The following is a 25834-nucleotide window of genomic DNA, read 5'->3' as shown; positions in this document are numbered from 1 at the left end:
CGAATTACACCTCTCTTCGCCGAATCTTCGACTCGGTAATCTCATCCTGTGTTTCTCATCGCGAAGCCAGGAGAAGGACGGCAAGGCCTGCGTTCTCAAGGCGATCTGCAAAGCAGCCAGGCGTAAACGCGAAGACATAGGGAGAGGGAGCTTTATCGAGGAGATCCTGCACGCTACATTCACGTAAAGAAATGTCTCATTAATATTAATAATTGAATTGAATTCTTTAATATTTATATTAATATTATTAATTGAATTAAATTCCTTATTTCAAAATAAAAAAAAAATATATCTCGGATGTTAATGTCAGATAGAAAGATGACGGGTTTAATGATTGCAGTTTGCCTGGAGGACACTACGACATCGATCCGATGACCGAATACGAACGAACTTACCACTTGGATGAGAATTGCGACGAAATGCACGCCAAGTGTCCAGATGTCTTCTAAAGTGCTGCAATCAGCGCGATCATCTCTTACACAATCACGAAACGAGCAGCTATCACGCAGAATTCTCTCTCTCTTCTATCTTTTCTTCGTTGTAATCAGATTAACGAAGTGCTCGAACTGTATATAACACCAAAGATTATCAGATTTAGATTAAGATTTTCAGGAAACTTGGAATTCATAGATAGATGGAATAATAGATGTTATTAATTGTGCTTATTTTAAGTTTTGACATTAATTGCAATATAAATATTGCACCTTTTAAATTAAAACAATCATCTCTTGTATTGAAATTATTTACTATTTAATTGTTTGAAACATTTAAATAGAATTAGTTGTACCATGTATAATATATCATAATAAAAAATTTACTATATTTATATACAATATATATCTCACATTTGTTGTGTCTACTTTATATATATATACATAGCAGAGCTTCATATATTCTAAAATGCATTTTAAAGGTATATGGATCGTCGTAGTGAGTTTCGCGTGACATACGTCATGAGTTAGTTTAAACGTAAACCCACCTCCTTTTCTGTGCAGCGTGCAAAGTAAGATTTGCACAAAGCACTCTTTGAGCTTGGAAGATCGTATCACTCTGGATAGTTATTGCGCGGTTTTTTAATCGTAAAAAAAGACGAAATATCGTGTCACAAAAGCGAATAATAGTAACCATCAGTATGTGATGAGATCGACAACAATGTTGACAACAATGACGTCAGCAATTCAAATTATGCAGTAAATGTCGTTCTTGGAATTTCCTTGCAACTACGAAATTGCTCGGATTACAACAGAACTTTCAAAGACCCGATCTCTCGTAGTGAGAGAGAAAGAGAGAGAGAGAGAGAGAGAGAGTCTTTCGACAAAGTATAAATTATACAGTGTATCTTGCATTAAAGTCTATTCACTTTTTAATAATTGCGAATAATTTAACGCAATTCTATAATTATTCTCGGAAAGACTGTTCTTTTCCACCGATGCAACAGATAATAAAATCTTATTCTTCGATTAATTTGACGTACGTCTTCAAAAGAGCTTTATGATAAAAATTAATTGAAAAGAAATCACTCTCTCGAAATGTCTCGGAAACACCGGATGTCCTTTTAATCGCAGCTTCTTTGAATAATTTGAAAAGAACATTTCTCTTTTTAGCAAGATATTAATGCTTCCATATATATCTTCATGCGATCAAAAGACGCGCGAGAAGTTTTCGGATAAATTCCATCGCGATGTCAACTCCAATATTGCGAGAGAAATAGCTTCGGAGATCGTGTGATTTGCGCGCGAATCGACGACGACTCCGCTCTAATTATATGTGATGTAAACTCGACTACCGGCTGACGTTCTCAGGAGGGGAATTGTATTACGTTAGCTTACCATCACTGTACGTGCAAACAGAGCGTAATTTCGCACACGCGACATGCAACATGCGATGCATTACGATGTCTTAGAATATGCGGATATGTCAGCAAGAGAAAGAGAGAGAGAGAGAGAGAGAAATGCGGTGTATATTATTCTATACACGACCTATTATTGCAAGCTAAACAGATGAACCTGCGTCCGCCGGTTTCCTTAATAGCGACCAGAATGTTCGTGGAAAATGGACTTTGGGGTAACATTGCGTTACGTCGAGGAAATGGTCGACCCGCAACCGGATAAGCGTGTTGCAACTATGGGGCGTGTTTCGTAAAATAGATCTAATAGATGTTCCAAGTATTCACCGTAATGGAGAATCGAGAGTCTTGAAAGTACATTACGAAATATCGATAGAGAAATTACCGCGCTGATTACGGTGGCAATTTTTTTTCTTGCATATATATAGCAATTGCGCGCGATTAACTAAAGATTCCGAAGAATCGTTCTCTCGAAAGCGAGAGAAAAAATCGCTCGATTTTAAGTGTTAGATAAATCACGCGGTTCTCCCGGTAAGGGTGGCGGAATGGAACTGGCAGTGTCGTCGAGAAAGAGAAATAAAGAATGGGCTTAAGTAGGGAGAAAGAAGAGGGGGAAAAGAAAGGGGAATCAAGGAGATCCGAAAGCCCAAAATGAAATTACCTCGCAGATGGAAGCTGCGAAGGTGGTCAGAAAGCACTCGGATCCTCGGGATTGGATAAAACAGGCAGCCCTGTTCCTGAATATATTTTGCGAGATTTACGAAATTTAAGGGCTCTCGCGGCGGATAGAAGACTGCGGCGAGAAGGGAAGGAGAGGAAAAACGGAGAGCCGATGAAGCTCTCATAAAGAACCGGTCGAGCTTTCGGTGAGATTTTTCAAGATTAGCATGGAAAAGCCAGAGGACTCCGCAATATGGGGGACAGCTTGTCAGACTTTAATGGCCTACGAGAGACCCGAGAGAATTAATGAGCTCTCTCGGTCGAGCTCATTGAATACGAAAAAACGCATAGAAATCAGCGCCAATTTGGCGATTCAATAAGTAAATAAATCGCGAAAAAGTTTGCAAAGATTATAAAAACGTAATTGCTATGTTATTTTCTGTATTAGGTTTATTTTTAATTTTAACTTTTCTATCTTTTATATGTTTTTCTTTTTTCTTTTTACATTAACTGTCTTATTTCAAATTTAGAAGATATTCTCATTTATATTGAAATTTTCACGTATATCAGCGTTGCATGTGCTGAAATATTAAAACTTGACAAAAACTAAAATTTATTCTGTCTTGCCACTGGAAAGGTATCTTGGCGCGACATAAAATATACCAGAGAACGAACGTATGTGCGAGTCCATGTACGAGATAGGACCGCATACTTTATCACAACCGCAGAAGCAGTCCCTTACATGAAATTTCGTACATATGACTGAAATGTACAAAAAATTTAACACTCGATTAATATATTACGTTTGAAGGGATAATTTTTCGTCCGCGAGATAATTGCAACGGAAATAATTGCAGTTGTTTTAATCTCGTAATAATATATCTACGTCGAACAAAGCCGCAATAAGACGGCTATGAATGTATGTTTAAATCGTCCGAGCAATTAGATTGTCTCTCGTCGTTCCAAGCCAGATGCGTGATAATTCGCGGTGCAAACAGCGAGCGCGGAGACGCTTTCCTATATCGTCGTCCCAACGGCGGGCGAGTCGTTTCTCGTACGCGCAAAATGCAAGTGTAATATGTCGACGTAACCGCGAAGGATGTTTCCGGGTTTTCTGAAAATGCTCTCCATCCCGTGAGCCTCCCGGGAGATCTCCGAGCAACGGAAGGTGGACCGATTTTGCACGCCCGCCCGCTCGTCCGGTAATTCCGAGAAATGAGAGCCCCGTGGCTCGTCCTGATCCTCGCCGAGATCCCGGACTCGTTGTCGCTCCTGCGGGAGGCGGTGTGTCATCGTAATGACGCCGACTTAAGTGCCGCCGGTCAAAGGTCAGGGGAGACTTTACCCAGACGTAGACGGGAGCTCGCTTTTCCGAAGGGGAGTGCCTTCGTGGTGAGTCAGACGGTCAGCGAAGGGTCCGTCTTTCGTTACTTTTATGAGAGCGTCACACACTACTCGTTCCACCAAGATCGAAAGAGATCGATAGGAATCAGTTAGATGGGCGTTTTCTCATTTTACGCGATAACAGCGCTTTTACGAGCAACCGAAGATGAGCACGTTTTATACTATAAACCGAAAAATATTATTGAATTAAGTTTATCAGCAGTACGTGCAAACTACGAAACACGTATTTCCTCGCTTCTGTCAAGAATTACATTTTATTCATCGAAATTGTAACAAACATAAAAGTATTTCATTTAGTTTGATCTACAAATGTATATATCAATTTAAAATAAGAAAATTTTTATTAACTTCTTTTATTTTAATTCAATTATATAATCTTGGATTGGAAAAAATTAAAATAATTTTATTATTCAAGCAGTGATTTTATGTACGTGGAATTGCTCATTTAGATAACCCTAACCTTGCTTAAGGCTATCCAGATTACGGAGCCTAGCAATTGGAATCTCGATCTGGAATTTGATATGATATGGCCTATACCTAGTCGGGAAGATTTGAGGAAAGCTATGATCAAAAGACCGTCCAAGCTAAAACGACGACATAGACGCGAACTTTATGCCAATCTTGAATTGGCATTGAACAGGTAAAAAAGAAAATTAAATGGCTAAGCAAAATATTTGGATAATACATAAAAAATATCAAAATATAAATGATTTTAAGTATTTGAGGCAAATTATACTAACGTAAAAAGAAATATTTTTTGTTAATATAAATTAATTTATGATTTTGAAATATATTAAAACATACGTTATATTCAAGAATATAAGAGGAAGGAAATTAGCTATAATTTTTCGATAAATGTTAAAATATTCATTTTATCGAATGTGCATTAAATATCTCAAACATATGTTTTCTATCAAATATAACTATAACTGATGTCATCCAGAAAATTTTATTCATTAGTTTTAGCTATAGATTGGATTTAATTGGATTTAATAAACATTTATCGTTATCTATTTTAGTCAAAACTTGCCTGGACGATTATGTATTCTTCGTGCGATTTGCGAGACGGAAACAGTGTTAAGTCCTCCGGGATTTTCAATTATCGAAGATGCCATACGAATTATTTTAAGGTAAGCGTATTTCCAACACTTTTATTGCGGTAAATTAATACTTTCTACGAAAATTTTAATATATAATAATATATATTATATTGTTTTTATAAAAATTATTGTAATATGATGATATTTCGAATTAAAAACTTAAGAATATATATTTTAGAAATTTCGAGGATGCTAATGATCATGACTGTTATGATATTGCATATCGAACAAAAAATGATTGCGAAGTTGTCTATCCTTGTCCATTTTCACTACTGAAATTATTGTTATATAATTTATATACAGAAAATAAATGACTGTGTCGGTTTAAAAGACAGACTAATAAAAAAATTTAAATCTAAGCAATCTATAATGTAATTTATTAAAAAATTTTATATTTATTAGCATGTTTTCTAGGCGGAAAAATCTGTGATATTTTCAACATTATTTTTTCCAATAAATATACGTCTAAAATATATATTTTGAAAGATATTAATAATATATAAAAATAAAAAAGAAATAAAATTACAAACAATGAGCAATTCAAGCATTTTTTTTTATTTTGATTTGATATCTTCCGAAATTATTATCAGATCATTGTTTAATTGTATAATTTTCATTGTAAATAAATTCCTAAAACAAATATGCCAGTTTTTTAAATTTATTATTTCCTCGTAATAAAAGTCATACTTTCGAACAAACGAGAGTTTTAATCGCAAAATCTGAATCATATACATAAAGCATATTTAGTATTACAGTGTATGAAGTAAACGGTATTTGATATTAGTTGGCCACGTATATATGTATAAAATAGTAGAGAATTGACCATTGGCCTCACATATTTGAAATTATAATCCTTAAACTGCTTTTGTACCGTGGGTTTTATTAATATTTCGAATGCATGTTGTAGTCGCGCCGAATTTATGAAACTTTTCTCTCATAGATAAATAAGTTTTTATTTCGACATACCGGTGCCGTTCAATCAGTCTAACAATTTCACATGTTTCTCTGACGCACAACCAACAAGTTAAAATTACATATGACTCTTGTTAGTTCATACGTGAACTTAATCTAGCGATACTAATTTGTTAGACGCAAGCATGATAAAAATAAAAAAACTTTATCCAAGTTTATATTTAATCCTATCCAGTGATAGACCAATTATAGAAATATATACATATTCCTTATTTTTAAATTAATTTTAATCAATGTTCCTCTTTCAATTCATAACTTAATAAAATTTGTAACTCTTACCATTAATACATGATATTTCTCTAAAATAATCTTTTAATTTATTTAAAATTTTCAAACTATCGATAATATTTGTTTTACGGTTTATTCAACGGTAAATGTTCCTTTCTCAAGAAATGAAGTTTTTTAAACAAGCCACTCTCATAATTCGCCACGCGGATAATGATAATCGGCAAAAATCCTATTGCAGTGCGCGATGATAAATGCTCTCAAATTATAAGCGCAAGCACATGATACAAGAGCGCGTGCGTGTGTCGTGTCCAGACACAGGAGAGAGGCACTCGACACACGCACACACACACACAATACGGACGGAAACGTTAATCGCACTAATAGTGGAGCGGTATTTTACGTTCACGCCCAGCAACGTGTCGGGCAGTGTTCGGCTCTTGAGCCGTTAATCGTTCAGCTAAATAAAGCCGAGGAGAACGGAAGTACGAGCGAGCGCGGCTGGACGTTAATGAATTCGACAATGCTCCGCGTTCACCTAACTGCGATAATAACGGTCGGCCCAGGCCGAAACGGGAGATTATTCACCGGGCAACCCTCGTGGACGATCGCAGAAGATTCAAATAAGTGAGACAGGTGAGAGCACCGGGGATTATTCGACACTCGCGATTTGACACATCGGCGGTACGATAATAAAACAGCTTGTTTCAATTCCATTTTCGTTTTCGCGGGACACACGGAGAGATTCCGGAGATTGGTTGGGATAATTGCTCGGCCGGTGATCAAACTCGCGTACAATCGAACTGGGGCTATCTATGGGACTATCTCGCGAATTTACATGCTGATATTTAACACGTACGAGTCGTTTCCATATGCTATTTTCCAAAACTTTATTTACAAAGCGTGTAAATTTTCGTGTAAATGCAAAGTATATCTCGTAAATATAATAAATTGTATTATATATCGATACTGTAATAACGACAAAATTAATTAAGAAAATAATACACGCGTTTAACCGTTTATTAATACATTACATATCGTTATTTGTTATATTATTTATCGAAACAATCTTTACTCACATTTATTGAGTCAATTTAATATAAGCGGCGCGATATTATTTTGTTTCAACGGGAAAAAGTGACGTTTTCAATATTCGCCGTAGGGGAGGCGAGTGAATGACGATAAAAAAAGAAAGTTTATCAGAGATGTCGATAATATGAGGCATCCTCTCCTCCCTCAAGCCGATTACTCATCTCTTGTCACGCGGGAGATTAAACGGTACAACTTCGCTTTTATGTAGTTTTCGCGATAATGCACTCTCTTTGTTAATTTCATGTCGGGATATTCTTTGGCTTCGGCAAATTCAATACAGCCGGCAAACTGTTCGACAAACTGATTAATCATAATCTATTTACGAGGTAGCGAACCGCGCGCTAACGTTTTGGCGGATATTATTAGCGGATTGATGTATTTAAGAACAAATACGCGCACAGGCATTGTTGTTTCCGATCAAACTTTATATCGATGTTTCAACAGAGAATTGAATACTCGATGAAAGAAATTTAGTCATCGAAACAAAAATTGCCAGAAAATTATTAGACATACATTGTAACACATTGTGTTTCGCGAAGGCATCGTCGTCACCGATCGATCATTCTCTTTCTCCCGTGTGTCATTTTTTCACGACGAACTAATTTCCTACTTCCTAAAGAGTTCGCCGAAGTGAATTACGGGAGTTATTCTTAACGCGAGGGCTCGATATCCTTCGTCCTACGCGGAAAGTTCTGTCTGACGTTATACAAAAATATTTGGCCAGTCCTCGCTCGACGCACCCCAGGGACCACGATCGGGCAATTTCCTGCCGGAGCGGATTATGTCAGCAATGTCCGCGGAATTTGCGAATCTCGCATGTTATATCTGATATTTTTGACAGATGACGACCGATTACGTTAGTACGTATCGATAATACCAGGGATATCCGGCGGTTATATCCTCAAACGGATATCCAGGATCGATGCGGATATCGGGGAATAATCGGGATAATTAATTATCCACTGATTAAATGTCTGTATAGAAGATAACTTGATCTACATGTTAAGGATTATAAACGCGAGGAGATTACAAATTCCATCATTCGTCTATTCGATACACACACACACACACACACACACACACACACACACACACACACACACACACACACACACACACACACACATAGACCTGTTTGCAAAGTAATTATCTCCTCTACAAACACCATTATAATCCATTACGTCCCTTAATCCATTACAATATAGGTAATTATAATTTTTGCAATGCCCTGCTCGAACAAGAGCTCATCGAAATTCCATTGTTTTATAAATTCATTGCGCCCAGTTGAGTTTGAGTTTTGTTGACCGAGCCGAGTTACAATATTAAATCTCCCTGTTAAGCGATATAATTATGCAATTTAAAGAATGCGCAAAGTTAAAACTCGTACAACAATGTGCTGATATATTTTTCATTTCGAGCGTCATATATCCGTAATAAACCTGAAATGGGATCACGGACAGATCCCAGAACGGAAGAGGCGGCGGCGGTCAACTTGTTTCTCGTTGATCGAAATAGATTTTTATCGAATTCCAAGCTATGAACGTGTCTGCTACATCTAATCAAACTTGTTTCATCGGCGATATGGCGAGGGCGGTCGAGGAGACTTGACGATGCCGACGGACCAATCGATTATATTGGTTTTCATCGAATACGGAGTATCCTGTTATGGTATATCGACGGGGCGAGTCGTCGACTGATCGCAATTTGCGGGGGTAGACCAAGTCCTTCGTATATTTTTCGATAGCTCGCTCGGTGAATTATATGGCTAACGTTCTGATTGGCAGCCTCGTGTAAAACCGCCAAACGTCAATCACACTACTCTTTGCCCCGATTTATCAGAATTAATAATAAACTGTATTTCGCGTAACATTACATTATATACGCGCGCATATAATATAATTATTATACATGTTATCGAGAGTTCGCGTTACATTATATTATGGAGAAAATTATTGACGTATATTCGTTAACTGACGTTAACGAACCTACGCGCTTCGAATGTACATAAATAGTTGCTCCAGGAGAGAGTATCGACTCTCCCCGTGACGTAACAAATTTCGCAAACATTCTACGCTATGTCCGGGAGTACATTAATAATCCCCCGTACCGTTGCAAATTAATTGGTTGCTGAAGGTGGTTTGCAACTTGAGCGTACAACGTTTGACATTGATTATAATATCTGCGCTCAAATAATAAGATTCGAATTACGCGTTAGCCACAGTCGGAACTGAGGAAAGTTATAATATTAATTAACGAAATATACCATACGAACGATACGTCGAAAGAGTAAGATAGAAGATAAATTTCGCGGTGCATCTATTTATCTTAAAGTTATGCATTTATCTATAAAAGAAAAATTTTATTTTATTCTCTATCGTACACAACAATTTTTAAATCTTTTATAAATTTTGCGGTATTTCGGAAAAATAAATACGCTGAAACCTTCAATCGTAAATTCTCATATTCATCCTCGTCGATAGACATGGCTATTCTCTATCTTATTGATTTCTTGATTTAGCTTGACGTCTTTTCGAGAACACGGGAATTGACATCCCGTTTCGACGGAATGAAAAGTTCGCGGCGGAGGAATGCGACAATATCCCGCCTGTCGTTACGCGGGTGAACGAAATTCCCTCAAACGTGAAAGGAAAAGCGGATAATGTCCTGCTGCAGGATCTATGGGATTCGTGGCCGGAAACGCAAGAACGGTGATCGATGTATAATCACGTGAGAATGTACAATTCGCTTCTCTCCGTATATATATATATATATATATATATATATATATATATACACGCGTATCGTGAGCGTGTAACTATCCTGCAGCATACATATTCCCCCGCCAGGAGGAGAAAGATACTAATGCCGGCAATTTCAAAGTTTTCCGGGTTAACATCGAGGAAGAATGGCAATCACTAGCGCAGCATTCACGTCGCGGAATGAAAAATTAATCTTGCATCCGCAAGATAAAACACACGCGCGCGCGCCTCTTTTTATGGCCGCAAACTCTAAAGGACAGTCGATATTTTTCGAATCAAGTTCTTTTCACAATTTTCATAATTTTCATTATCGGTATTTCTGTCGATATATTTTTCCTTCTCTCAATATCTTAAAATTAATCCGTTAAGAGAACAAACGATTTCGCGCACGAAGAATGTAGCGGACATTTGATGTTTAATTCCGGAGCAGGTGACGCGCGAAACCAGAGTTAAAATTCCACGCAAGCCGGCTCTTAAATATCTGCGAACTCGCGATAAATCCAGCCATTGGAGCGTGGCCGACCGGATTATTTATCCCAAGATTATTTCCTCGTACAATTCCAACTTCCTGTCTAATCCTCCCGACCGATCGCTAACGCCCGCTCGGAGTCACCAGCCCGAATCACAAGAGAAAGAGAAAGAGAGAAAGAACGAGAAAGAGAACCCCGATGGTTTACGGCAGTTCGCTCCTCGCGATCGCAAAAAGGCGGCATTACCGGCGTCGCTCATGGGCTGCTTTTATTTCAGGAAAGTCGTCGAACAATTTCTCAACGGATTATACCGAGATTTGCTCTCCGGAAAGTTGGGTAATTCCTTTACAAGTTCGCGCTGGAAGAAGTTTTCGCCCGCCACGAACCCCCTTTTCTTCTCCATCTAACCCTTCGATCTTGCACCCTCTCCTTCGCCATGTTGCGCTCTGCGATGACAATGAAATAATTTCATTTCGCTTCAAAGAGCGCTTCGTTGACACGACGAAATTAGAGGTTCGGTTTTTGTGAAATTTTCAAACGCGGAATATCACCTTTGAGCATTTAAAATAGCGACGAAAATAGCGAACGTCAGCTGTGTCAATGTCAGACTTACACAGGTCGAACAAACGCATCAGCTTTTAATCCCAACTCCCACATTTAACCTTCGAAAGAGGAAATATTACTATGTTTTGCGCTCCACATGCACAATAAAAATTGAGTATAAACTTATGTAAAATTGAGGATTGTTAATTAATACAAATTTCGTTAAATAAAAATATTATAGTATTATATCAAGTTTTTCGAGTCTTCTGAAAAGAGATGTTTATTAAATTTTATCGATAAGTTTATTTTTCTTAAAAATGCGCTATTTTTATTTAGTTGCATCAATAACACAAAATATACTTTTTACAGAATAGCACAATGAATTACAATGCCACGTATCTAATGTTTTTAATGCTCTGCTTGGTATTGTCGGAGTACGAAGCGAACGATAAATCGATTCTCTCAAGAAAACGACGTTACATCGTTTTTCCCGAAGGTTCTACATTTTCCGTAAGTACAGTATTAGTCGTACAATATTTGTATAATATTTTTTATGTAAATAATATCAGTAATTTCCTCTTGTAAATCGAAACAGAATTATTATTCATAGCATCAAAAGTCATTATACTTCTCTGATAATTTTAACAATAAATTTTTATAGTACAAATTTGTTAATTTAAATTTCTCATTATACTTCTCTATTAATTTTAACAATAAATTTTTATAGTACAAATTTTTTAATTTAAATGTAAATTCAATGGATGCATGAATTAATTTAATATCTGATTATAAGAGACATCACTCGCAAGCTAATTAACTTGATCATTAATTACTTACTGATTAAATACACTTACCAATTAAGCTACGCGGCGGACTTGTCATACTTTAATATCATTTATTATAAGTTATACGAGATGTAATACATTATTTTCAGCATCAACGGAAAAAATCTAATAAGTAATAATAATTGTGTAAAAAAATTGTGTAAAACTTCAAGGAATTTAAGATACTCGTCCCTCACCTGTTTACCATCAGATATCTTTTGTCGAATAAGATTTATTTCTAATCGCAGATAAAATTCTTGCTAATTTTGCATGCAATACTGCTTTACAGATTATTGTGTAATAAAATATGCGCGTCATAGTTTATTCGTAGCAAGAGATTTATCCCGCGGGAAGCAGTAATATTCTACGTTAATGATGAGATAACAAAAAAAATCATGCCTAAGATGCAAAAACGAAAAGAAATGGCAAGCCACAAATGTAACGCGACACTTCTACGCAGGTCGCTCTTTGCCTGACGGTACACACCCTGACCCCGGACAACATTTTCACGGAGGGTCTTAACTGGGGTATCTCCTACGACCTACCTAACGAGAGCAAACCCGCCCTGGAGCCGTTCCTGCAGCTAAGGAACGATAAACTTAAAACTGGCAACAAGCACGACCGTTACGGTTTCACTACACTCGCTAATAGGAACGGCCCTCTGAAATATTCAGGATGGAATAACGACGTCAGGACACATTTCGCGCCCAACGGAAAGAAGTACCACAAGTCGGAGTACTATTACTTGCAAAGGAGGCACCGAAGGGAGCTTTACAACAAATTGGAGATTATCATGAATGCGTGAGTATACGATATTTGGATCAATGAAAGAGCTTCATTAAAACGATTGTTTTAATTCGGTGAAATTGTTAAAAATCCAAAGTAATCTTTGATTGTATCCGAGCAATTTAAACAAACAAGATTATTATATTTGCGTTGAGAAAAATATCATTACAAAAGAATATTGAAATATATGTAAATAAATTTATTTTTTAACATTTAATAAAAGAGATTATATAAAATTTTACGACACTTAAGTATTTGTAATTCAAATATTTTAGAAACAAATTGCAATGTTTGCATTTCTCAGATAAGGACTTTATATATTAAAGCATTAAGAATTAATTGGCAAATTAATCAAAATTGTATTTAATAAAATTTTAAAATAGATACTCGAGAATTTGCATAACAATCTAATTATTTCCGTTCCTGATAACAATAACATCCGCATTCGCGGGCAATGAAAACGATAATTTTCCTGGATCAACGTCGCCATCCATTTAAATTGAGTGAATATATTAACCTGGATTTTAGAGCATCTTTGGGGAAAGAGAGCGGGAGAGCGACGAATTTTCACGAGACGAGAGACACGCTCGATAATAAAATAGAACGGCGGCTTTAGTGGCTCTGCCACGATCGAACGGCCGTCTTGCCTCTTTATGGCGAAGACCCGTCGAAGTACTACAGTTTCTTCCGTGTCATCTATCGAGACGTATCCCGACGTATCAGCCGCATTAACCGGAAAAGCCGATATATTGCAATAATGACGCTCGACGAGACCAAACTCTTCGACCGCACATCGGTCGAAGCCAGAGACACGAGCTTATTGTCACGTCACGTGGGCTTACAATTTGTCAAACTGTATTATATGAAACGGACCTATGATGTGGCTATTGTACGAGATTTAGCCAATTAATTTTCATTATTTTACCGGGGATTTAAATTACATTTTATACCGAGTCTGCTAATCCCAGTCACCGCAATATGTGATATGCGTGACATGATATCAAAAGTTTTGATCATATCTCACGATGGTAACTCTTTTCCGACATCTCTCGATCTCTCAATAATTTTATCTCAAATACTACATAAAAAAAACTGTGGAATTAATAGTTATAATATCTATCAAAAAAAGACACACAAACTAGATTCACAGAAATTACAAATAAAATCAAAAGCATGAAAACAAATTAAAGAGGATCTATCAGAGAATCAATGACAATTTTATCAATGCTTTTATCTGTATCGTGACGCGCGAATTTACGGGATAATATTAACGTGCTGGCGCATCTTTATACGAACTTATTACGGTACATTGGCACTGAAAGGCTTTGAATAACGCGCGACAGGGTGACAGATATCCCTATTACGGATGAGACCATAGATATGTCCGAGGATCTTTTATAACGGGATCAATTTTTGGCCATCGTTTTTCATCCTCGCGTGATAGCAAAAGATATATAATTATTCATGATATTAATTTAGAATAGATATTTTTATAACGTAATTAGAGCTCCTGCAGCATCAACTATTTCTTTAAAACATGCACAAAACTTTATTGCATATAATTAAGCAAATATCAACTCAAAGTTGATTTTGTTTTAAAGAAAATAACTTGAGATTTTCTTCTCATAAATCTGTGTGTGTGTGTGTGATATTTTCTAAATAAATAAAAACAACTCTACTTAAAAAAGCGGATATTATTAAGCAAATAATTTTTTTATGCATTATTTATAACGCTTACGAGGCAAATAACTTTGCGACTAACGTTGTAAAGCGATCAAAGGAGGGCCATTTGTGTGTACCTCGCATAATTGTCGGGAACGCGTTTATTGCATCTCTCGCGATGCTTTTAAGGACGTTTATCGAGCGACATTTAGCAGCGTCGTTTACTCCACTTTATCCCGGCCGGGATAACGAGGCGAGCGTTAGAATATTGCGGCTAATATCCGCATGAAATCATTCACTCCTTCGCCGAGAAGATGCTAAAGTGATGGTTTATACCCAGACGTCTTATAGCGGTCGCTATAGAACGTTGTATAAGGATGATGCGCATTTCTATGTGTGTGTATGTGTATGTGTACGTAGGGGAGGGAGACAGGGGCATCGTCTGGTTTATAAGGGATCGGTCGACGGCGGTGGCGCGGCTTCAGGATGGCATGAATCAGAGGGTGGCGTTTCCACAGCCGCGGCCCGATAGCGGGAGGGTTGTTTCTGAACGAGTCTCCAGCAGACCATTTATCCGTTTCTCGGACCCCAACGACCATGGGAAAATAGTTTCTACCTCTCTCTCTCTTTCTCTCTTCCGCGACCCAGGCCATAACCAGATTTATACCCTCCGCCAGTCAGAGAGCCTCCGATTATTTTCGTCGATAGCGTTCCGTTTCGAGCCAAAATAAGGCCACGGCTATAGTCCTTGGGCGTTCTTACTCCAAGGCAAGAATACTTAACTGGGAAATCCTTATAGCGTCGGATTGTGAGAAGGCTTATAAAGCAATTATCCGAAAATGCAACCCGTTTCAATGCTGAGCGTTCGTTTATCATCCAAAACGATATGTGGATTAATTAATTTAATGCAACAAAAGAAGCATTAATGCCAGAAACTATGATAATTTTTAGTATATATAAATAATTCAGATTCTATAATCAGTGTGATATTTTTTATAACAGATTGCCATTTTAGAAAAATAATGTAGAAACGTAAAGTAAATTGTATTTAGACTTGTTGGCAAGATAAATTAAAGGATTACATTTGAAACATTCGTAAATTGGCAATATACAGACGACTAATATGTCAACGGATCTCATTTATTTAAAAGAATGAGTGGGATAAAGTAGTACATGAAATGTCTACGTTGGACCTGTAGTATTAATTCTATCTCATTTCTTCGAGATCTACTCTGTTAAAGTCTTCCCTTCGTAAAAAAAACCTCGAAAATAAATGATAGACGTTTACTCAGATTGCCGATGTGGTCGGGTTCGTCAATTGCGTGTAAAATGAATGACCCGTTATCTTAAAGAGAGAGAACTCTAAATTGTTATAATTTAACTTATCTTTGAAGGTCTAAAATTTACAGCAAGCACAATATAATTTTTATTTTGCAAGAATAAATATATATTATAATAGAAAATTAATCGTGAAACATAAAATAATTAGAAATTTAATAGAATAGAAAAAACTAGAAGTTTATTAAAATAAATCTTTTGACTTTCTTTCAAAACAGAACTTATCGATCGTCTAAAGAAACATGTATCCTGTAAAATATCGTTCTTTCTTGTCTGACTTTGAAGTCAACGGGGAAATCTGATAACTGCCGTCATTCAGCACATTTTTCCTAAGGTTTCCTTGAGCACAAAGTGGCAGTGATAAGTCAGAAAAATTGTTATCCTAATCCGCGCGACAACTCGCAAAAAGAACAAAAAAGTGCACTTTGCCAAATCAGGGTGGAATTCAATAAAAGATTTTGTCTCTGTCTTTCGTAAAAAAGCAACAATAAAAAAATATATAGTCATATCTTGCAAACATTCTTTCTTTACAGAATATACCTTTTGCATCTCATTATCTCTTATTTTTCAGAATGGGCTTCGATGGCAGAACATGCATTCTACGCGCACTTTGCGAAGCATCTCAGCGATTAATGCCAAAAGGAAACACCTTGATAGAAGAAATGATGCGGATATCATTCTCGTAAGATTCTCAAACGAAGTGAAAGGATTTGGCAAATGCATCTCGTAGAGTCGTGAATTGACGTTCTATTTTTCGAGGTTTTTTCTATCTTTCTTCTACATTTACTTTAATTTACGAATTGATAAATATTAATTGCCGCAAGATATTAAAATAATGTGATTAAAAAAAAAGAGAAGAAGAGAAAAAAGAACAAATGCGGCGGAAGATGCAAAAAATTATAAAGATGCAAGATAAACAATAATATTAGATGAACAATAAGTTTTTTTTTGACAATTTACAATCTTTATAAAAAATAGATCAAACTAAATTAATCATATTGTTTATGACAATATATTTTTGATTTAACAGATGGGATATTTTTTTAACAAAAACGATAATGAAAATCGCCATTCGTCGCAGAAATCTTTCACGTTTCAATACACATATTTTCATTATATTGAAAAATAAAAATCGCGTTATTTGTCACTTGATATGATCAATATAGTTTTGTAGTTTTGTGTTAGCTATTTATTCCCTCGTTGAAAAAAATCCTCTTCACTTTCAAACGGTTTACGCGAAAGCTGTTAATGCCTAAACATTTTTGTTTTGATTGTAATTCGTTATTACTACTTGACCCACTTATATTGAAGCACTCTATATAGAATCTTGATAGTGATATCCTAGTATACAAGAGCTTTTATACAAAAATGTACTTTTGCAATGAAAAAACCAGATGCTTCTATATGTATTGCAATTCACAAAATTGAATGACACAACTTGAATGAATCATATATCTAAGAAATTTCATAATTAAATTCTTCATTTTCTATCTGATTTTGTTTAATGTAATGAGACCGAAAAACTTTTCTTAGGAATTTTATAGGCCGATTTACTTCTATTCTTTTTAAACGAAGGTACAGAATACAAAACATAAGATGTTATTACGACTCTCTCTTTCTCGCAACGCAAAAATGACGACGGATTAAAAACGTGACTCGACTCGCGTGCGGTTTAAAATAGCTTTCTCTGTTTGACGATCTCGGGGGTGCGCCTCCCCGATTATTCCGTAACCGACCATTACGAGCAACCTACTCATCATCTCGGCCAAGAATGCGCAATTCGCAAAACGTTAGGGATCTTCTATGGAGGGTTGCCTTCTGAGAAAGACAGAGACAGAGAGAGAGAGAGAGAGAGAGAGAGCGCATTCTTCCACCTTTTCTGACTGAGAAATAATTCAGCCGTAATATTTCTTTCGGCGGATGATACAGAGAAGATGAGAATCGAGTCTCTCCCATCTCGTCGATTTTCCACGACTCTTCGACGCGCAATTCGATCATCGTCACGCAACGTACGTTTCGCGATCTAAAAATCATCCATTACATTGCAGGCTACCCTTAAAGAGGGTGTTCTCCTTCGAACCCGACGTGCATCGCACGTACACTCAGGCACATAAAGCCGGCCACGAGGGCAAGGACTGCGCCGCCATGTTTCCCGAGTGCAGTTTCTCCCTCATCGACTTGGCCCTCGGGAAATATAACGCACCCCCGTCCACCCCGAGCCCCGCAGATCCCGCGGCCGGAACTTTCGGCATGGAGGACGAGTCTGCCGCGGATTGGTCGAGGTACAGCATGAAGTAACGCGATGCATGCAGATGGTAACCTGATTCCGACAAACGTGCATCATGATACCGATGATCTGCCCGAGTAAGGTAAACGATCGTTACGAATGTCGAGAGGAAGTATAATACAGATTTGATAAACAGATTTTTCCTATTACAAATGCATCCTTGATGCACGACTGAAAATGAATTTTAATTCAAATGTAGTCAATTATCAATCTGTCGTCACATCGTGTGTCAATATGCTTCGAATATTATACGCATCTTTCACAAAAAGGCATATTTTTAATAAACGGGAGATGTACTTTCATATATCTCTTCTTAAAAATACGTCACAAAGTTAAATAATGTATAACTCATGCATTTTATATATTATTTAATAAATTTTGAATATTATATATAGTTAAAAGAAAAATATCCAACAAGTTATGTTTAAACAACTAATATTGTGTAGGAGAGGTGATTTCGAGTATATTATTAAACGGAATGACGCGTGATTCGCGAATAACAGAGTTGAGAATGGAAACTGGAGCGTTGCTATATGTAAAAGCCGGAAAAGCATTCATGTGACGTTAGCGACGTGGATACGGTTATACATATTTTCCATAACAAGCTATAACAATTCCTCGTTATATTGCTATCGTAGCACGGTAGCACAATTTAACTAATTGGATAGGATTGTATCGGATTAAACAGCACATGGAACACGAAAGCAATGAAAGGATATATCGATAAGAAGAAATTGAAGGAAAGAATGGCCTAAGGATCATCGAAATTCAAAGAGATATAATATGCTTTATTCTTGCGAATACATCGTCGATATTGCACAATATTTTATGGAAATATATAGAGACTTCCTTACATTTCGAAATGTCATATTACAATGCTAGTTTAAAATTAAATTCTTATGCATTGTAGATCAAAAAGCGAATTGTACAACATCCTTCTGTAAAAACTAACTTTAAAGATATAAACTCCAAGAGAATAATAATTTTTATTATAAATTATTATAATTAGTGCAAAGTATAAGCAAAAATAAAAGTTTACAAAGAAGCGCGATATGAAAGCGAATAAAGATAATGTTAAAATTTGAATAAAGCAAAAAAAGAAATGTTGTTCTCGCATAGAATTGTACTGATGATTAATTCGGATATTGAAATTGGTTGATCGAATAATAAAAATAGGATTGTGTGAAAAAATAGCATTTCGTGATCGAGATATAGAATGATATCATTATCAGAGAAAATAACTAGTAATTCTATGATTAATAAATATGTATGTTATTTACATATTTATTAGAAGAGAGAAATTTAATTATTGTCATATGAAACTAACTTTTAATTAAACGCAAGTACCGAATTTTAATTACAACCCCATGAATGAATTCGATTTATATGGGAGGAAACGCGCGCGTATTAGATATCTCAATTACATTATTTACATCAATTACCATATTTATACTTGATATTTATACTTTATATACAAAATACATCTATTATCTCCTGTGTGTTCAATAATATAGAATAACATATAAATATCAAAAGCTTTAAAATATAATAAGTATAATTAAAAAATATATAATGCAAATTTATATGCAATATAAATTCCATTTTAACAGTATTGTCAAAAATTAATTTAAATGCTCAGAGAGAGAGAGAGAGAGAGAGAGAGTAATAGATTGTACTACACTCACTGGGCTCAGACCAAAAATCATGTAAATAAAATGCACAATAAACTATTTAGAAAGGTATTATTCTTTATTCTTCTTTATTTACTCTCTCTTTATCTGTTTGTTCTATCCATAACTTCCATTTAGAAGACATCATTTTTCAAACATGTTGCTACAAAGTATACAAGGAGATATGATAAGGGGTTAATCGTGCACGACCGACGTGGATCGGGTGAGATACGACACGAAATGGGACGTTGCATCAAGAACCGGTAGAAGTACCAGAGAGGGTGAATGATGGAAACTCGAGGAAGGGGGAAGGAGAGGAGAGTACCCTCGAGATAGCACTTATGTTGTATTTGCTACGTGTCATAAATACTTTATATCTCCGCGAAAGAGATGATAATTTTACTGAAACCTACTTTCTTTGCACGCATAGTCAAATAATCACTTCAAGTAGTATAATTCAAAAATTCATATAAGATTCTAAATAAAATAATTTAGTTTAGAAAACCGTACATTCTTTCTTCTCTTTTTCGTATATATATATATTTTATTCGCGTTATATATCATCGAGATATTGGCTTTTAATTTAAAGTAAAAATTTTATAATTATTTTTGCTCATGAGATTTTTAATAAAATTAGCCATTGTTTAAAAATTAGATTTTACATGTTTTACTCTTTTTGTCTTTAGCTAGTCCGATTTCTTTAATCTTCCGCATCCTCGATGATTGGTCTTTCTTACTCTTTCATGTTCGCTCGTCGTTCTTGTCTGACATCATAATATTGCTCTTCAGGATGAAGAATGAAAAATTATATTCCGCTCATCGAAAGGGAACCCTCGAGCTACACCGGTAATGATATAAAAATGACGTAACTATTTGCTAAAGGGACATCAGTACGATAGGCTCGTCAGAGAAATTGATTCTGGATTTATTCGATGACATCGATGTCCGGTGGGCGTCTCCATGGGGATAATGACACTCTTGTGGCGGCGATGTTATTGATATTATTGACAAAGAAATCCGATATATTGATTGCGTGGCGAAAGCAAGGCTCGTTAATAATGCCACCGATAGGGCTCGGTGATTCCGAAAATAATGTGTGTTATTGTACGTGTTATTATATGCGTTTCCCTTTTTCTTCATAGCGCGACATGAATATACGAAATATATTCTGAAAAGAAATTTTCACTGACGCGTTTTCCATATTTTTTATTCATTTTGCGTCAACGCTATAAAATGGACTTGCATGGCATTTTCTTGATAACGTTAATGCCATTAATAGCCTCAATAATTCAACGCGTTTATGGATATTATATATAGTTGTGATAAAATTCTAGATAAAATATTTAAAGTTTTTATTATTCTAGAACGATTCTAGAAGTAATTCGACGAATAAGAGATGCTCGAATAAAGTTATTAGATATTTACGAGAGTTATCACTCGGCTGAACGACCGGAGAAGCCGTTAGATACTCTTTCGCCCTATTTATGCCGCAAAAGGTTGCTTTTACATTTTATTGCCGTACATCGTGTTTGTTTTGCCGGTAAGGGACGCCCTTTTTACTCTCGTCGCAAGGCGCGGCTTTTTATCATAACACGGCGGGTACGATGCACCTATCTTGGTAGCCTCGTCACACGTGCAACTCTACCTTTTTCTGGGCGTTGCACGGATAAAGGGACTTCGACGTGCACCCATAATAAAAGGCACGCATCCTGTAAAAGCGACGCGATTGTAAAGTTGCAATTAATTATAGCGCGGAAATTAAATTATTTAGAACGCGCGTGTAAATTGAATTAAATGAGAAGGCGCAGATTCTCACAAGCCCGACTTTGTATCTTGTTCCCATAATTCAAATAATTACGTTGTAATACGCATTTGTAATGTAACGATGTAAGAACGCGCTAATGCAATCTATACACGAACATATTGACGAGTGTGTTTTATATATGTATGTACGTAATGAAGCAAAATCGGTTCGAGTAGGTAGATAATGAGATATAATTCTAAAAGTTGCATTTTTTAACTTTAGCGGAGCCTTAGAAGCTTTAATTTCTCGCACCTGCGCGATAACAAAAATTAGATTTAAGGAAATTACGTCGGCGTAATTGCACTGACGGAGCAGCATTAATGTTGCCATTTAAACGGCAATTAAAATGGAAAATCCAATTTTTACATTTTCGGTATAGACCGCTCTATCTTTTACAGCGAACTTATTAAAATTAATGAGCGCTGATGTCCGTAAGATGCATTAGCGGCCGAAATTCGCTTTCATGTCTACTTTCTTTCTTTGTACGCGCGTGATGCCGGGTGTAGGCATCTATCGATGCGTATTTAAAATCGTGGAAAGAGAAGATACGAAGACTTAAACCATATCGTTTTTCAAATTTTCTGAAATATCGTTTTATGGATACCGCAAATTAGAATTTAAGTTAGTGATTTGAGTCGCGCGGTAACCAGCCATGAAATGGAATATATCAATTATAGGCAATTCGCCGACAACGAATTCCGGTTTCCTGCCCGCTCACTCGCCCCGCGCAAATTTATTTTTGATCCCGACATCTCTCTTTCTCTCCCTCCCTTTTTTTTTTGCCATTGAATAAAATTCGGTAAGAGGGAACAGATATCGATTCCGCGCGGCGCGACGGCACCGCCCTAGTTCGCGGGCCAGAACCGGGCGTGGTGGTGTGTAGGCCGCTTATAACAACCCCTCCGTTTGACTACGACATCGCCGTATGATTCTATGGCGGTTTACGCTGCGCGAATTCCCGCAGGTGATAAGAGCAGGTGGTAGTAAAGAAAGAGAGGAGACGTCTCTCTCCGCGTATGCCGTCGCGCGACGTTTTCGTGGCCGCGAGTCGAGTGACATCCGAAGTCGCTAGTTTCGCGGTCGATGTTGAATTTTCACATCGCGATGACGACGACGACGACGACATACCTCGTGGGACTCGCGATGCGCCGTAAGCTACCCCGTACGCGACGCTTTCTATGCGAAAGACGTATGCCGAATAGAAAAACAACTTTTCCACCCTTTCCTGCGCCTCTATGGGTCTTGCTATAAAAATAACGCTAGCTGGCGGGAATCGTATTACTCTGAAAATAAATACACGTTTCCACGAGTCTTTATCGTTGCAGAAAAAAATCGCATTTAACGGTTTCTGATAAAATTATTTTTGATAAGATATCAAGAATTTTTACACGCAGATGTCTTTAATTATGCAACTTAATAAATGTACAATTATGTATTTATTTAATATATTTTGTTTGTAGTAGATTTTTGTAATGTGGCGAATTATTATTAATATAATGCACACATATTTATTTCACATCCATGCACAGATAATTGAAATAACTGTATGTGTTTTTTAGTAGAAAATTGTTTCTTTTAATGCATTCTGTCATGTGTGTGCGCGATATTCTTTGTAGAATTTGCATGTAAATGAAAGTAAGATAAATATTGAAGAACATAGCAGATAACGGTTTAGATGATGATTTAAGTCGCTTGTTAAATAAATAACTCATGCAACTCATTTAAATTCGCTGATATTAATTAATTTAAAACGATCACATCTCAATTATCTTTACACATTTTTTTATATACGGAATATCTCAAAAAATAATTTCAAAAAAAGTCTGTGGCCTTTTTCTACGGGAAAATTACGTAGCGATGTTTAAAATTACTCAATACTGAAAAAGTTAATCCTGAATAAGTTGCAATTGATTAGCAATACTTAATAGAGATGCAATAAATTCTCTTTACTTTTTAAAACCCAGGAACGCTATCGGTTTATTATCGATCAGAATCGTAAAGCATAGTGAGATGAACGCGGTCTGAATGAAGAATCCTGATAGTGTTTGCCGTTTATCGCGCGACTTAACTCGATGCGACGTCTTTTACGTGGTCGAACTTTCCAACCCGAGATTCCGTTAAAAGGGTTAGTTATAACCGGAACTTTTTTAAGCGTTCGCAGCAACATTCGATAGAAATCCAACGAAAAGTTTCGCCGTCAATGATAGCGCGCAAAATATATCATCCCCTTCGCGAGATGTTAATGCATAAACGTGAATGTAAAAGTAAATTGCGCCAATTTTTGAGCTACATCCCTAATACGGAACTACATCAAAACCTTATCGATACATTTTGTACTTATCTCAGACGATCTTACCTGATACTTATTTTTCCTATTCTCTCTATTCTTTTATCTATTAATAAGATAAAAATTAAAGTATCTATCTTTTATTTTTGTGAGAAATTTATAAAATACAAACATATTAATTTCAGAATTATTATATTTACTTTAGTATGTCGAGATGTGTCACTAATTTACCTCATATGGCGAAATTTGTTAATATATATCTCTGGCTTACACTGTTAATTACAACTTGAGATATTACAAACGAGTTTAACAAAGTTTAAGAAGATAGTGATTCTCGTTAAGTCCGCTCGCTAAAGTATACGAGAAGGAACGCGCTCTTAAACATCATAAATATGAAGTGACGCCGAAGTGACGCTAAGCCGCTTTGCGGCGTTGCAACCGGAGGCTTCTCTCTCGCGACGAGTGAAGTATTGATTCGGGAAGGCATCGCGTCGTCCGCAAGTACTGCCGCAGTACTTCCCGAAGAAAAATTGGTTCCTTCCGATTAACTTAATTTGTCGTGAGACGCGCCTCTCTCCGTATTGCCTCCCGGAGGCGCCCCCGGGATTGCCTTCAACGGTAGTTTCGGCTGCCGTAAGTGATACGCCCTGTCCTGAAACGCGCGGCGAAACTTCCTCTTACAAGCGCTCTTTCCCCTTTTCGTTTCGATACGTTATCGCTTGTACGAGCCGTTTCGCGAACGACACGTTATCGAATTTCTTCACATCAATCGGCCTACATAGATAGATTGCGTGTAACATTTATTTTATCAAAGAATTTTGAACATACACGCTATCATAACGTGAGAAAATTTTATACGATATTCTATTTTGAGATTATTTGGACAATTAAACTGATATTAAACAAATTCTTCGAATTATATATATTCATCTATATATTTCTCTATTCATGCACACACACATAAGAGAAACAGCGAAATTATTTCGTAGTTATATATGTTGAGCAACTTGTGCTCGTTATACACAAATTCGCCATTTAATTATCTATTGTTACGGCGGTCTAGCATCATTAATATTTAAGAAAAAAATCTCGAGTTCAATCGCTAATTAACATTTGAGTCCGAGTGTGAAACAGGGAGGAACCGGATGAAGATTAAAGCACGATTCAAGCCATCAAGGAGGCTTCGGAATGCATCGTCGTATGTCGTGATTTCTCCCCCTTCTCCTCGCAAGCAACGAGATTAATAATGAAATTACATCTCGTCTACGGTGTCGCGTCGGTTTCCACTTTCCCGGGAAACGCGAGCTCGATCCATTAACAATGACATTTCGCTGGCACGTTAAGCCCTCTGCTGTATCTAAGCTCACACAGGAATACCACACGCATTCGGGATTCCTGTTCGGTTCACCGCGATATCAGACGCACGAGGACAAACTCCCAGCGTAGCTGGGCAGCGGTCTTATATCCTCGAACACTGGAACACATCCGGCGGAAAGCACCTGCAGTCAAAGTGGAGATATAATGGAGAGAGAAGAGAGAGGAAAGGAGAAAAGAGGGATATAGAAGTTTCCGCGAAAACCGAGACCCCCTCCCCCATCGCTGTATTTTCGCTATAATTACATCGCTCGAAGGAGCCTGCATTCTCCATAATAAAACTGCGATCGCGCGACGACAAAAGGCAGAGATTAATTTCTTTCAGCACGGTACTATATATATATATATATACGGGGAAGATTGCAGATGAATATCACAAACTTGCCATGCCGACGAACGACTCTCCCTTTTGCATTCGCAGATAACAATAATGGAGCTTCCAGTGGCTATCTGCGACTTGGAAAAGATTTCCTTCTGATTGAGAAATAGCCGCTTTACTGCGGATTATGTATGAGTGCATTATGCGCGATAAAAAACGAGAATGAGGGTATTTATTAGTCTCTCTTGTGCTAGATGGTAAGCCAATGATAAGCGTTAGAAAAATATCAAAGTCCTGAAGTGCATCTGATTTTAAATGCAACTATCAATATCAAACTCCATTCATCTATTATTTTGTCCCTTTTATAAATTTCGATTTATTCATTCCTTTATTATTTTCTTTTATTATATAT

General features: G+C 36.7%; 3 protein-coding genes across 3 annotated transcripts in view; 2 read left to right on the top strand and 1 right to left on the bottom strand.

The window, feature by feature from the left end:
* Window positions 1-637, top strand: part of LOC115235328 — a 4362-nt gene extending 3725 nt beyond the window's left edge. The window contains exons 3-4 of the mRNA XM_029807030.1: window positions 67-183; window positions 341-637. Of these exons, the coding sequence (XP_029662890.1) occupies window positions 67-183; window positions 341-449 (226 nt within the window). The 3' untranslated portion in view covers window positions 450-637. The remainder of the gene's footprint in view (window positions 1-66; window positions 184-340) is intronic.
* LOC115235330 overlaps window positions 1-25834 on the bottom strand; it is a 108108-nt gene that overhangs the window by 76571 nt on the left and 5703 nt on the right. The window lies entirely within an intron of this gene.
* Window positions 11450-17979, top strand: LOC115235324. The gene is made up of 4 exons (XM_029807025.1): window positions 11450-11581; window positions 12356-12696; window positions 16253-16363; window positions 17730-17979. The coding sequence occupies exons 1-4, from the start codon at window positions 11450-11452 to the stop codon at window positions 17977-17979; spliced, it is 834 nt and encodes a 277-aa protein (XP_029662885.1).

The sequence above is a fragment of the Formica exsecta genome, unplaced genomic scaffold (genome assembly GCF_003651465.1).
Source record: "Formica exsecta isolate Colony F162 unplaced genomic scaffold, ASM365146v1 scaffold218, whole genome shotgun sequence".
NCBI lineage: Eukaryota > Metazoa > Arthropoda > Insecta > Hymenoptera > Formicidae > Formica > Formica exsecta.
This window is presented reverse-complemented; position numbering and strand designations above follow the sequence as displayed.